At 42.2% G+C, this 15508-nt stretch overlaps 3 protein-coding genes across 3 annotated transcripts; 2 read left to right on the top strand and 1 right to left on the bottom strand.

The window, feature by feature from the left end:
- Window positions 1–13: 13 nt before the first annotated feature.
- LOC134176321 (uncharacterized) lies at window positions 14–3563 on the bottom strand. The gene is made up of 7 exons (XM_062642992.1): window positions 3272–3563; window positions 2322–2804; window positions 1804–2253; window positions 1523–1699; window positions 628–804; window positions 127–329; window positions 14–79 (listed from the first exon to the last, which is right to left on the bottom strand). The coding sequence occupies exons 1-7, from the start codon at window positions 3333–3335 to the stop codon at window positions 14–16; spliced, it is 1620 nt and encodes a 539-aa protein (XP_062498976.1). The 5' UTR covers window positions 3336–3563.
- Window positions 3564–7523: 3960 nt separating this feature from the next.
- On the top strand, window positions 7524–9221 carry LOC134176320 (uncharacterized). The gene is made up of 2 exons (XM_062642991.1): window positions 7524–7847; window positions 7908–9221. The coding sequence occupies exons 1-2, from the start codon at window positions 7524–7526 to the stop codon at window positions 9219–9221; spliced, it is 1638 nt and encodes a 545-aa protein (XP_062498975.1).
- A 7-nt stretch (window positions 9222–9228) lies between these two features.
- Window positions 9229–12143, top strand: LOC134176319 (zinc finger MYM-type protein 1-like). The gene is made up of 2 exons (XM_062642990.1): window positions 9229–11664; window positions 11875–12143. The coding sequence occupies exons 1-2, from the start codon at window positions 9321–9323 to the stop codon at window positions 12141–12143; spliced, it is 2613 nt and encodes an 870-aa protein (XP_062498974.1). The 5' UTR covers window positions 9229–9320.
- The last annotated feature ends 3365 nt before the right edge of the window (window positions 12144–15508 follow it).

Here is a 15508-nt window from a genome sequence, read left to right as displayed (position 1 = left end):
GTTCTTCTGTCGTTCATATAACTGCCACTCGATGTGCATCTACCGTTGGGGGTGTTAAAACTCTTTCCACAGTCTCCCTCTATAATTTAAACTAGTTATAGACTGTATAACAATTATACTCGTTACATTAATCTGACTTCTGCACGTGGGAGCGCTTCCTGACCACATGAGCGATGTGATACATGTTCTCCTGTTGTCTCCGTCCCGTACGTAGCTTTCAAAACAGACGTACTGTACGCTCGTACCAACATCCAGCTGTCTTTCATTTGCAACTTTTGTCAAAATGTTTACTCTGCCGTGTTGTGGATTGTCAGGTTTAAGGCAATGCGCTATAAAAAATATACAAGTAGAAAAGTATAGAAATAGCTATAACATTAGTTATAACTAGTAGAATATGTTTATAAAAATCGTTCATACTTGTAGCTCTAACTTCTGCTTATATGATAATAACACTATATGTATAACAGTCACATTGTTAACTGCATATATATAGAGTTTGATACCTGCTGGCTCCGAGAATTGCGATACCCAAACACTCTACTGTTTCGTATTAAACCGTGCAGTAATACGATTACATGCATGCATTTGTAACTAACCAGTAAGAAAAACACTTAAAAACAGTCTTACGTTTACACTTCAATTTGTCCGTTGTGTTCCATGCTCCATTCAGCTGACATACGACGATGTTGGGACCTTCCAAGTGATAGCCGTTATTGCAGCTGTATTCCACTTTTCCTTTGTACGTGAAGACATTTCCAGAATATTGTCCCAATGTTATATTGGGGGGAGGTCCACAATTTACCTCTAGAATTCGCAAATCATGGCTCAGGAGCACTCATAGTCATATTTACAACTCGCGTAGCACAAAAAGAGACTTGTCAGTTCATGGTGTTTGTTTGTGTGTGTGTGTGTGTGTGTGTGTGTGTGTGTGTGTGTGTGTGTGTGTGTGTGTGTGTGTGTGTGTGTGTGTGTGTGTAAACACGATATCTTTAAACGGTTAAATATAACATTTCAAAATATGAAAATCTTGCAGAAGTCACGTACAAATTCGAAATTGACACTTTAGGTTGTCAAATTAATTAACAAATAATATCTAATTACTTAATAATCTTGAGCCTCACAACGGTATCTTAATTAAACGTGTTTGCGATAGCTAACCCTACTTGCTAAATAGAATTTGTTCTTGCTGAACGGTATACCCTGCCGCTATTTGTTGTATTGTCCGTAGTACGATAGCTATCTCCGTACACACGTGTTTCATTCAGTCCACTCTGCGCTAAATCCTCGTCGATTGAGTCGACGAAGACGTCAGCACGTTTATAAAAGGTCCTTTTCTTATTGGAAGATACATGTCTTCCGAGTCGGGTCATTTTTTGAGAGCGGTGTATGGGTGTATGAATACAGTAGGTTGGAAGGTAAGTTGTGCGATCCCGTCATATGGATGGCTTTTAGCTAATGAGATTAAACTGTAGTAGAAACACATATTTCCTAGTGAATACAACATAATTTGAATAATCTTTACCTATTTCGCAAGTCGGAATTGGTCGACTCCAGTTTCCACTGCTTTGACATGTAGCATTTTTTGGTGACGTCGGAGCATATCCTTGGTTGCAATTAACCGACAAAACTCCACCTACGGAGTCACTTGTTATGCGATATTGTCCATTTGCAGGGTGACCGAGAGAAACGCAGCGAACGACTGTTATAGAAACAGAATCGAAAATTATAATGATTTGCAAAGTCAAACGTTACAGAAATCATGTTGTACTACATCAATAACTTCAACGATAAAATACTATTTACCTGCATATACTTCTACTTCACAGACTTGCAGGTAATGTGGTGACGTCAAGGTCAACCAGACATAACTTCCAGTAGCTTTGCAGATAAAAGTTGGTGACTGTCCTTGACTTTTATCATATGCTGAGCCACATTGTTTTTGGGAATCATGTACACGGTGTGAGCTACTTATCCCAACAAGCAAGCCTTGTTGGTGTGAGTATCGGCGACTTCCATCTCTCAAATGCAGTCGAACGGACAAAACCGCTTGCTCGTGACCCAAAGAGATACGAAGAAACTGAAGCTGATCTTTTTCACTTTCACTAATGTCATTGACAGCACAGTTTCCAAATCCGTCACCTGCTGAATTTCCAATAGCGGAATTGCCATCAACAGCATTAGTAGCAAAGGACACTTGTTGAAATGGACCGTGTGACAATGATGCGATACCTGGAGCAGTCAAATTCATGTAACCTATAGCAAAATGCATACAAATTGACAAATAGTGCTCGAGCATAGCAAACAATAAATATCGTACATACCACTATATGCGCGTACTTCGCATACTTGAAGTGGCAATCCACTATTTCGTAAAACGATCCAAATGTACTGTGCAGAATTCATGCAAATAAAGAACGGCGATTGTCCATGACGCACGGCGTTGTACGCTTTGTTACCACACGACGAGGCATGTTGGATGTCAGGGCTGTTACCCACACTAACCGTTAGACCGTTCTGCAAGTGCTGTCTCCTTAATCCATCTCTCAAATGTAGTCTTACATACGAGATGTATTCTGCTCTTTCCATTCTTATTAACAAATGCTTCACCGGATTACTTAGTGATTTTTGCTTCAAAGACGTAGATGCACATTTCAGAATTTCCTCTTCCGATCCACCGGCACGTCCTTTTCTGTTGTCTCCATCAATGGCCACAGATGCACTAGAATGTCTAGAAGAATTTGTAGCAGATGTGTAGGTATCGGGGCTCAATTCGGCTGTTGCTGATAGTAAAGATATTTCATTTCCTGTAATTAAATGTTGATGTCAATCAAACTACTGTGCATAAACTGCATATTTAAAACCAAACTACCCTATTGCACTAATTCTTTCCAAATACTAAATTGTTTTATCCTCGCTAATGTTTACCACTATTGTTTTTTAGCAAACTTGATCTATATTACCCAGTTATATTGTAATGAGTTTCTAGACTGATGTCTTTTATACTACATACTTTAAGATGGTAACGAGCCCGTACTCTACATTTTGCAATTCAAGAAAATTGCGTACGCATGACGTGCCACTGGCAACATCTCGACTGTTTGGATCATTTTGTTTTTAGCGCATGCAATGCAATTGTACTCGAATAAGAGTAGGTTTTTGAGTCTAGGAAAATATTTTCTTGTAAACAGTTAACGTTTTGAGAAAACTTACTATGCTAAACGAATTAGTGGTTGTACGGTAATTGTGTAATGTAACGATTATAAATACATACCTTGAGAAAGTTGTAGTTGAAACAAGAAAACTGTCACAGCAAATAGCAGCGGTACGTTGGTCATTGCTCTTTTCAACGATATGAGAAAAAACTAGTTAAACGACAACATTAATTAAGTATTTAGTTAACTAGAATGGCAACTGCTGTTATGGTAGTAGATACAGATAAACAATATCGTTTGAAAGCACTAACTTCCACTTGTTTGCCAGCCACTCTATCTACACAACAAAATAGACACACACCCTTGTGCGCGAACATCACACACAGGCACGCATACACATGCACACTCATGCCCAATCACAGGCATGCATATACGCACAAAAGCACGATCTCTAGCACACACACGCCCGCGCGCGCGGGCACACGCACAAGCACACGCATTCGCACATCGTTTCCTCCCAGAAGTACTCACTTTCGCACCCATACCCTACACACTATTCTAATCAAAGTAGAATAGCTCATTCCCCAAATATGCAACAACTTATTACCCGAGGCGGGAAAGTAAATACGGCAATGCAGCCGACCCATGATGCGCGCTAGAGTTAGATTGTTATCGCTGCACGGTATCATTTTTAGCATCGCGCTGTACAACGGCACCTGTCAGTCTACTCTCTGTTCACTCTCATTGACGAAAATGGCAATGACCGTCGTGTTTTTTCAATAGCACTGGGCCTATATAGAGAGGAAGGTAAGGATTCTGCATATCAAAAGTCTTAGTATATACATGTGTCTCTTGAGAACATCGACTCTAGGAGCTCATAGTAAGTCACTCCACATAGAAGCCAGCCAGAAACAACCAGATACCTATAAAAAGGCATTCTACGTTCAGTTATCGCACAGCCACTAGACAGAAAGATGTTTTGCGCACCTGGAAACCCTTTACGCCACTGCGAAATCCTGGAAAATGTGCATGTCTGCAAATTTGACAACATACTTTAGAAAGCACTAGAGTGCTAAAGCCTTGGCTGCTGCAACATCCGTCATTGCAACACTTAGATGTTGGCGGCATCCATGCACTCTCGTGACAATCACATGCTACTGTACTGAGACTTTGATATGCAGAATGTTTAGCCTCTCGTATAGGCCCAGTTTACAAGACTGGCTGTAAAAATACAGAAGTCATTGCGATTTTTAAGTCTAAAGTGAGAGTGAACAGAGAGTGCGATGCCAAAAATAATACCAGCGATAACAATCTAACCCTAACGCGTCGTTGGTCGGTTGGTCGTTGGTGTGCGTGCACAGGCAGCGTTACTGTACCCTATAGTCTTTCAAGCCTCGGGTGTAACAAGACAGTTTGCTATATCGCCTTGCTTACTAAAGATTTTGGCAATTCCTTCTAGCGCACTGTTTGCTAGTTGGTGTATCACGCCATCAGCAGGTGGTATGACGTCTTGGGCGTCATAGAGTGGCATCACGCGACCAACGGAAGTCCTAGTACAAGATTCAAACTACTACGGCTTGTGTCGTAATGGCAAGATCTAAAATGTACGTTATTTCTATTTAAAATATGTCACTTCTGAGCACATCGAAAAAGTATGTTAGAAGGCTAGTCGAAGTATAGGCGCTGCCGCCATACTTTACGAATAGAAGCAGCCGTTTTTTGTTCAGAAAAGGAAGTACAGTAGGACCTCAAAGATACGAACACCTCGGGAAATTGGGTGTTCGTAATTGTGAAATGTTCATAAGTCTGAAGTTTGTAATATCGATGATTACATAACTTGTGAAAACAGGAGTACACTGTATGGCTAACAAAAAGGATAAGTACGTGAACTACAGTAACTGTGAGAGTGTAAGAACGAATTCAAGGGTTACTAAAATAACAATCCATTGTCTTTTGCTTCAAGGCAGAACCCCTTTTTTGTCCTGCAAGGTCCAGGAGCTCTCTCAAAAGCAAAAGTGCGCGTGCGCGTGGCTACATTACGTGATCAAATTTTGCAAGAGCGCGCGCTCGCGCTAGAGCATGCTGTTCGGTTGACCGGTCAGTTCGGTTGTCTGGTGTTCGTATCTTTGAGGTCCTACTGTAAACTAATGACTAGTCACATCATCGGCAGACAACATTTGAACACACACACACGCACGCACGCACACACACACACACACACACACACACACACACACACACACACACACACACACACACAAATTTACCCGAGACCTGCAGCTGTATCTTCTCAACAGAGCGACAAGCAGCGTTGTGCACCTCTGTGTATTCAGAGAAGAATCACTCCTGCGCGTTGATAACGTGGGTCGTTACTTCCGTTTCCGGTAAGGTGACTCTGTATAGCGGCTGTAGATCTGTAACAACAGCTGGCAGAGACACATGCACTACAGTTAAAATTGCTAAAACGTGTGAAAAGTAGTAACAGATTTATAAACGTTAGTACTAAGCTCGGTAGCTTTTCCAAAAAAACGGTCAAACTACTGGGAACTAAATTGAGGTTGCGCTCATCTGTTTCTTTGTCAGTGGTTTTCATTGTATTCTGGTTACACGCATGACATCACTCTTGCGTTTCCACGTCTTTGACTAATTACGTGTAAATACATGTAGTGTCATACCGCTACATCCTGCTACGTCAGTTAGCACCAGCCAGCGGCACGAATCTGGTGAATATTACATCAGTGCATTGCACTACAACAAGCTGGGACGTAAATGACCTACTAGAAGGCATCGTCGGGCGTCGCGGTTCTTGCTTAAAAATCTAGATGTCTGTAGATTGTTTTAAGTAGCAGGCGCTAGAATTGTCGCTTGTTACTCAGAAGGCGTCTGCTTTGTATAAATGCATCTCTTCAGGAGACAAAAAGATGTAATGGTGTCTATGCGTATTCAACGCGCAGTTCAACCCACATCGCCGGAAGAGTTGCGTGGGTAGTCACGTGCAACCGCCAACACTCCTCGAAGCCACCTTCAAACCACCTCCGCATGTGGTTTGAGCGTTGAATATGGCTTGACAGACAATGCGCACTCTAATGTAAAAACGTCAATACGGGTCAATAGTGCACATTCGATGCGCATTAATTAATTAAATGCGCTTTGGAGTCTAGTGTGAATAGTCTGTAGCTAGCCGCTCTACCGACTTTTGGTCAACAAAAAGCTAACGAGAAATAGTCGTCGCAGCAATGGGACTATGAAGATCGAAGTGTAACCGCAATCCCTCAAACCGACATCCGCGCAAAGAGACCCGACAACCCACAGTCGACTCGTTACCCGGGAAAATATTGTATGTAAATTGAGTATACTGCCCAACAATAGATCATTATTGTGTGCAGTGTGTGAAAATTTCCAGACCTTCGGATTTCGGGTCATACGAACATGGAACTGATACCTCTCATATGCACGTGAGGAAGTGGAGACATTGGTGTTGTTGCGTGCGAGAATATAATTAATTAAGAGTTTCCGTTACGCGAAATAAGATAGTTCGACTCGTAAAGAGGTACAACAAACTTGTCAAACTTCACACCGATAACAGTTACATCCTGTATCCGCCCTTTCCGGTGATCCGCAAATCCTCTTCTTGATGGTACCGTTCCTGGAGAAAAGCACTGTCGATGTCTTCTCACTCTTTATCACACGTTACAGAAACAAGGACGAACGTTATCTTAGCAGATATAATGCTAAATTATTTGTTAGCCATTAATGATTAAAAATACATAGAACAAAACTTCCGGAAATGAGCACCGTCAGGTTGTCGCCAGATAGTCCGGGAAACAGAGAAAGTGAATCGTAACTTAAAGGGGAACTCCCACGAAATTACAAGTAACGTTCTCACGATAGTACTAAGTGCCCTGACTCTATTGGTACCTTTCTTTCTTAATACAACTCTTTCTGAACGGAGAAATTGAGCTTCGAACATGGGGGCGTAACCTTATGGCAGTCGCCATTTTGAAATGATGACGTAGCAATATCTTACTCGCGTATGTTGCTCTGTGTAGCGAGGATATATCGAGGGTCAGTCAGAATTTGAAAGGATGTAGCATCTAATAACACAGTATCTTGGATGCTCACTAAGAACGTCCTTGGGTGTGAGCCGTCTACGATGCGTGGTAATGTCATTTACTATTACCTCAGGCCATACGCGTACAAGGTTGACTAGGCGGAACAAATGCCGTGACTGAAAACGACCTGATACGGTCACGCTGACTGAATAGGGCATGTTGTAATGTGCGAGTAGAGACTATAATTTCACTACGTAGAAGTAATATTGCAGCTAGTCTACTGCCGTTGACTTGTGAGTTGTCCATTACATTACAAAGAATGGTTTACTGTATTGCGTTCGGTTGCAACAACAAGGACGGAGATCGCAAACGTGGTGTGCGCTTTCATCACTTACCTCTTAGGAACAAGCCTCTGCTGAAACAATGGCTGACAAAGCTTCGATTACAGAATCCTCCTGTTAGACGTAGTAGCTTTGTCTGCAGTGAACACTTCGAACCGGACTGTTTTCAACGAGATTTGCAAGCAGAATTACTGGGAACAAAACCACGAATTCACCTCAAGCCAGATGCTGTCCCAACAATTTTCACTTTCACCTCCAAACGAAAACAACGATCAACAGGACAGAAACGAAGACACAATCAGGTTACTATTTACTGTCTGTTTCAATCAACCTGTCACTTACAGCAGACCCTGTTGATGTAGGCCCTTACTGAAGTAATGAAACAACATGCTAAGGTTGCTAGAGTGCCTGACTCTGATGATGATTATGAGCACCACCAAGTAATCGACAAAGAAAACAATTCTCCTAGAACCAAAGCACGTGAATTTTGTGATGCTTCAACGCAATACGATCTTAGAGACCTGGCTGAAACAAAGGAACATTTATACTGTGTGAGAGAATCTTCACCAATTCCCGAGGACATGCATTCTAGTCAACTTCAGCCACCACAAATTGCCCCATGGTTAGTAACACCAGTAACTGACAGTTGTCAGTCCACAGAGTCTGATGAAGAGGCACATTCTCCTAATACAGACAGTGAAACAGAGAAATACTGCGTCTTTGACACATCTTGTACTTCACAAGATTCGGATATCGAAATGGGTGGTCAAGAGGACCAAAAATTCATTGTTTTCAGAAATTCCTTGAGTGAACTGTTCCGATTCTGCCCAACATGTGGCTCTTCTGTAGTCAGCCAATCAGAATCAACAAGTGGAACAATGTTAGTAGTAAAAATGGAGTGCTCAAAAGGGCATAATGTAAACTGGCAGTCCCAACCACTTGTTGCTGGTCTACCTGCCGGAAATCTTATAACCGCAGCAGGGATTCTGTTGTCAGGAGGAACATTCAGCAAATTCAGCCACTTTGCTCAAATCATAAAATTGCAATTCATCTCGGAATCATCATTTTATCGATTGCAAGATGAATACCTGTGTCCTGTGGTTAATGAAACGTGGAAAAGTCACCAGGAATCTATACTAGAAAACTTCAAAGACAACCCTTTACACCTACTGGGAGATGGACGATGTGACAGCCCTGGATATTCCGCTAAATATTGTACATATACTCTAGTGGAGCAAGATACAGGGCTTATTGTTGATTTTCAGTTGGTGCAGGTCAGCGAAGTTTCCAATTCTGTTGGGATGGAAAAAGAGGGGTTTCTACGATCAGTCAATGAGCTAGTAACTAAAGGATTAACTGTGGCTCAAATTGCTACTGATAGACACCTGCAGATAACGTCTGTCATGAAAAAGCAGTTCCCTGATATAGATCATCAGTATGATGTTTGGCACGTTTCAAAAAGTGTTATCAAAAAGTTAACCCAACTGGGTAAGGCAAAGGGCTGTAGTAACCTTCTTCCATGGATAAGATCTGTGGCAAATCACTTGTGGTGGTCATCAAAATCATGTAATAGACAGGCTGAAAATCTAAGAGAGAAATGGATTTCTATTATTTACCATACAATCAATGTCCATTCATGGGAGAATGCTACATCTTTTGGCAAGTCAGGGGCGTAGACACAATTCTAAAACTGGGGGGGCTTAACCAAGAGGCCTAATTGTGCTTTTGCGCATGCGCCCAGTGCACGTTCATCACCCGACTGCATCCGTATCACAATGTCTCTGATAGCGTGGCTGCGGAAAGCGCAACAACCGGATGGAAGTGTAACTAACTATCCCACTGGCATTGACCATGAAAGCAATGTCTCAGGTGAAGAAGACGCCCAAGAGCACGCCCAAACTAGCAACGTGGCTGGACCAGCCTCTACAAGTTCTGAAAGCGGCCACCACTCTCACCAGCCCGACGCAACTGATGCCTCCGAGACAAGACCGGTTGCTGGCGCCCAGCCTCAGCCCACCTTGATGCCTTGGAGTCCTCACCAACCCTTGCTGTCCTTCCCATATCGCACATTTGCTAAGCAGCAGCGAGCATTCTGTTCTTCTTGGTATAGAAGATACCCGTGGTTGCATTATCAAGAAGCAGATGACAAAGTCTTCTGCTTCTACTGCCAGGTGGCGGAGAAGAAGGACTTAGGCTCAGTTGCTCTGCGCGCTGGGAACTTGGACGATAAATTCGTGAGAACTGGCTTTACAGACTGGAAGAAAGCACTCACTAAATTTGAAAAACATCAGAAATCAGTCTTTCATCGTGATGCTATGGATATGGTGGTTGGCAAGGAACAGAATGTTGGGCAAATGCTAGGGAAAGGTTATGCAGAAGAAATGGTTGAGAATAGGAATATGTTACAGATAATTATTAGTTGCATTCGATACCTTGCTCGGCAAGGTCTCGCCATGCGTGGTCGGTCTAAACCTGAAGGTAGTGTCGCTCTTGAAAGGGATTCCAACTTAATGCAACTCCTCATTATGCGTGCTGAAGACAATCCGAGGCTCTGGAAATGGTTAGACAAATGCCAGGCCAAGTTCACAAGCCCCTGTATACAAAATGAAATTCTCAGTATCATGGCATTAATGATTCTGAGAGATGTTGTTAGGAAGGTATCGGGAAAGTGGTACACTATCATGGTAGATGAAACTACAGATTTGTCCAATACTGAACAAATGGTCTTCTGTCTTCGATACGTAGATGATGATCTGGAAGTCCATGAGGAAGTAATAGGGCTGTATAGCTTAGACTCAACTTCTGCTGACTCTATACTAGCAACAGTTCAAGATATCCTGTTACGCATGAATCTAAGGATTGACCATTGCCGAGGCCAGTGCTACGACGGCGCTAGTAACATGGCAGGAGCGAAGTCAGGCGTTGCAAAAAGACTAAATGATCTAGAGCCCCGTGCGTTGTACACACACTGCTATGGTCATGCATTAAACCTAGCGACTCAGGATGTGTTGAAAGGTATCAAGGTCATGCGAAGTGCTCTGGAGACCGTACATGAAATTACTAAGTTGATAAAAAAATCACCCGAACGTGAAAGCATCTTCAAGAAGTTTAAAGATGTTGTCACTGCTGGCTCTCCAGGACTACGGATTCTTTGTCCTACACGATGGACGGTCAGGGCTGAGGCATTAACGTCAATATCTGAAAACTACACTACACTTCAGATGACTTGGGATGTGGCAAAAGAAGCCACAAAGGATACTGAGATGAGAGCTAGAATTGGAGGAATCGCTTTGCAGATGGACACATTTGACTTCGTTTATGGTGTTGAACTTGGAAGAAAGCTGCTGAACATAGTGGACAACCTGTCCCGATCCTTACAGAGTTCTACTATTTCAGCATGCGAAGGCCAAAAGCTAGTCAGTACTACAACAACAACTATCCAGTCAATGAGATCTGATGAGTGCTTTGATATATTTTGGAAGTACGTTGAACGCAAAAGATTGTCACTTCAAGTGCCATCCCCTACCCTTCCACGACGTAGGAAAGTTCCAAGACAATTCGAGGTAGGAGAAGGTGCAACAGTACATCCAGTAGAAGTGAAGGAGATCTATCGAAGGGCTTACTTTGAGGCCATTGACTTGATTTTAGCAGCAGTCAAAGATAGATTTCATCAGAAAGGATTCAACATGTTACAGAAATTAGAGACAGTTGTAACTTCTCTTCAGCAACCCCAGCAATCGGAAGCACTGAAAGAGATTGTCAATTTTTATGGTGATGATTTCAGTCACCCAGACCGACTTCAAACACAGCTCACTCTTCTTCATGCAGGTACTGAACAGCCACTGACGGATGTACGGTCTCTGGTCGTATACCTCAAATCCTTAAGCAGTGCAGAAAGACAGTTTTTTTCTGAAGTCATCAAAGTAGTCAAGCTCATTCTGGTAATGCCGGCAACAAACGCCACAAGTGAAAGAAGTTTTAGTGCTCTTCGTAGACTCAAGACATGGCTACGTTCTACAATAAGTGAATGTCGTCTCAACTGGTCTATGATACTCCATATCCATAAGGACAAAACTGATGCATTACCAATAAAAGGTGTTGCGAATGAGTTTGTTACACGTAATGAAAGCAGAAGACGACTATTCGGACACTTTGATTAAACTCTTTTGAATTAGTAAATGTAGTGTTGTGTTGTACGCGTACTGCCTATCCCTTAATGTATCAAAGATTTGAAATACAAGTCTCAAATTCTGGGGGGGCTTGAGCCCCCAAAGCCCCCCCGGTGTCTACGCCCTTGCAAGTGTGAACACAACGAATTGTCACTTGAAGAGAGGCAACGAAAGCAGTGGTTAAGGAAATGTTCTCCTGCACATGATGCACTGAAGTCGGTAGTCCTAAACAAGAAGCTTTTGAAAGACCTTGACAAGCTAACGGACTTCAGCCACACTGGTAATTTGGAAGTTTACCATGCTCTTCTCACTAAATATTGTCCTAAGAGGCAACATTTCAGCTACAAGGGGATGCTTGCAAGAACACAGCTGGCTGCACTTGATCATAACCACAACACAGGCAAGCTACCACTAGCAGTGGAGAAGTGAGATACAAGGTGGTTTTTCCCAAACCTACCAAGATCTGGGTTGCAAAGCCCATCACTGAATCAAAGAGCTACGGCTATCTGCAAGGAATCCTTAAAGCAGTTTTAAATAAACGACAGCTGAATTCACAACCTCTTCGAAAACACAAAGCCAGACAACCTCCAGTGATTTTACCAGCCAACATTGCCACCTGTGAAAGACCACTCAAGGAAACTGTTGTTAGTGCTCGTAAAACAAGATTTACATAGAACATACAACTATGGCATATAAACGCTATAGCATGTATAAGATGGGACATTAGTTGACACAGATTCTTAGAATTAGGTAGTTACAAGCATTATTGTCAAAATCATGTCTAATCATGATGCTCCCTAAACCCCACGTACACTTCGCCTTCTTCTGGGAAAGGTCTTCTAATAGCAAAACTACACATGATGGTATGACCATTTTAGCACGCCTGCCCAGTCTCGTAGGAGCCCAATGTGTGAACTGCCTGTATGCTGTCGACCTCAAAAGCCTGTAAAGTGAAAGACAATAAACAAAATGGCAATACCGTACGCACTTGTGTCAAGAAACCTGTGATTCAGAGGTTCTGTGAAGGAATCTTCAGTGACATCTACCACTGCGGACACAGCAGTGTGCAGAACGTCGTAGTTGAGGCAGACAAGCTCAAAAGTTGCGTGTTCTACCACACACCGTAAACCACAGAGTCTCTAACTTAGCGCGTCAAACTCTTGGCAGCAAAGGCAGTGGGCATGACAACACACTGACCGCATGTGCACCAGTCTGAGTTGACCAAGCGCTCGGGGATTTCGTCCTCTGTGTCCGAATCAATTTCATGAGAGTTTCCCGAACTCGAACTGCTCTCAGCGTCATCACATTCGGGCTCAAAACTGTACGGAAGCTACGCCATATACTCTGATGACAACACATGCGCAATCGGTAAGATATTCGTACGTCATCATCTCAAAATGGCGACTACCATAGGGTTACGCCCCCACGTTGGAAGCTCAATTTCTCCGTTCAGAAAGAGTTCTATTAAGAAAGAAAGGTACCAATAGAATCAGGCCACTTAGTACTATCATGAGAACGTTACTTCTATTTTCATGGGAGTTCCCCTTTAACTTTGGTATCGTCTTCTATTGTTAATTAACGGTAGCATCTACAGAACAGCCGGCTAAGTAAAGGAACGTAAAATCAGGTACGACCTCTAATTATATGACTAGACAAACCTTTCAAGGAACGGTCAAAGGGTAGATCAAAAGTCGTACTTTAATTCTGTCTCAGCTAAGCTATTTTATCCCAAACGATTTTGAGTAAAAACACAATAGATAACCATGAAGTATAGCTATAGAGAAAGATAGATCCTGCACTGTATACACTGAGTGCAATCCCAGATGTAGTGCCATCCCCACTATAGTGACGTCTGTAAACTGCCGTTTGACGCTGGAAAATGCAATTTCCAAAATAGGACTAGACGGATGTACGACTCTTCTTCTCAGCAGTGTCAAAGTTTCAGTGTAAAGGATGTTATGGTAATGAAAATCACTTTGCCAAACAATATCAGTGCTGGAATTAATAAATGTAAGTCACCTATTAGTCAAACCATGTCTGATTATAGTTAAATCTAGCTATGACTACAGTGTAAAGACTGTGAATTAATGTCTGTCGAGGGTAACGAGAAAAAAAAGAAGCAAACAACAACAATGACGCAGTTAAAGATATTTAAATTACTCTCGGTTTTGCCGCATGCTCAAATTTACAGAATCTCTAATAATTATCGTGGTTTGTATAAAATCGTCAAAATCGAATAATGGCCTAAAAGTCGCTTATGAAGTCAAAGTATCCGACATTTGTGAAAAGCAAAATGGTGCACCCAAATGGCTAAAACCTGGAAGCTCCCTTGCTCTGTCTATAAAGAAAAAAGGTGGACACAGATGTTAACTGTCTTTGTCCAAAGTTAGTTAACGAGAGAAACTACAGAAATGGTGTCAACGTGAATTCCACTTCAAAGACGATTCAACTGCCTATAAAAATGTACCAAATTATTAACTAGAGAGTACGCTACTTAATTGTTAGACATCCAAAGGGGATGTATGAAAAACTCATTAATTTCATGAATTTTTGTTTGTGACTGTGACTGGTGGTTGAACGGTAGAAACTAACATCAATCACTTGAAAATTAAAGAAGTAATTTGGATGTTCGCAACAAAAATAAATTTTCTGAATTGTATATTAGACCAATAACATATTGCCATATATAATCAGGACTGTAGTATCAAACTCTGGGATTTCACAAACTCAAGGAATGCCTTACAGAGTCGACGCACAAGTCTTACAATTTATGAATGCATGACTGAATACTTTACTCATGTATATCTAGGTACGGTGATCAAATTTGAATAGGATATGGGCCATGTCAGACTGGTGTGTAGTCTACATATTTCAGAAGCTGCTCGTTCTTAATCTAGCGTATTTGAGCGTCATTCTGACTGCTAATAAATAAAATACACGTGTCACGTCTCTAGATATGGAGTTTGGGAGGGGCTGCGATACTATAAATAAGATTAAGAGGAGGAGCTAATAAGATCTATTGGGAAGCAGTCATTCGGAGAGTACAGTTCGCCGGTCAGCAAGAAGAAGGAAGAGTGAGAGAGAGGAGAAGAGGAAGAGGGAGAAGAAGTTCCGTAACGGAGGGTCGGTGTGACTGAGAGTAACAGAGAGAATTACTAGTACTGTTAGAACCCTTACGGTGCGAACGGCCCGTACGTACCGTCACATGTTGAACGTAGCAATTTTGACTCTGTAACTTACATACCTGAATGCAATTGTTCTACTTCAGTGGTAGAAGAACTTTCAGTAGAGTCATCTAACAATTATCGGACATTCTCCAATATCGAACACTAGCGTACGGAAACCAGACGAAGATTTCTTGTATCTAGGGCATGAATGTAGAGAGTAGTCACACGGTAACACGACTTGCTAGATTCAGCTTGATCACTTCGCGTACAGAGATAGTGCGTGCGGAGGCGGGGAGTAGGCGTTCGCTGTAGTACCCGTACTTGCCACCATTTTAGGGGGCACGCTTCTGTCCTCCGCAGGTATCTCTCTTTACGACGGCGGCTTGTACAACATTTCAAGGACGTTCGACTGTGTGTTAGATAGTGCGGCGACAGTATACTAATTGCGAAAGATCTAAACCAAATTTTATTGGTGAATTCGTGAGTTTGCCGTGATTTCTTAGTCTGATGGTCGAGTGCGATAAAGCTAACTCTTAAAATGGAGACTAGGGAACAAAAGTCTAAATGTCTCTCCGTTGAATCGCAGAAGCGATAGGAGAAGAAAGTTGTATCTGCTGGCCTAAAAAC

The sequence above is a fragment of the Corticium candelabrum genome, chromosome 2 (assembly GCF_963422355.1).
Source record: "Corticium candelabrum chromosome 2, ooCorCand1.1, whole genome shotgun sequence".
NCBI lineage: Eukaryota > Metazoa > Porifera > Homoscleromorpha > Homosclerophorida > Plakinidae > Corticium > Corticium candelabrum.
Note: the sequence above shows the minus strand (reverse complement) of the source record. Positions and strands in the feature narration are given on the sequence as shown.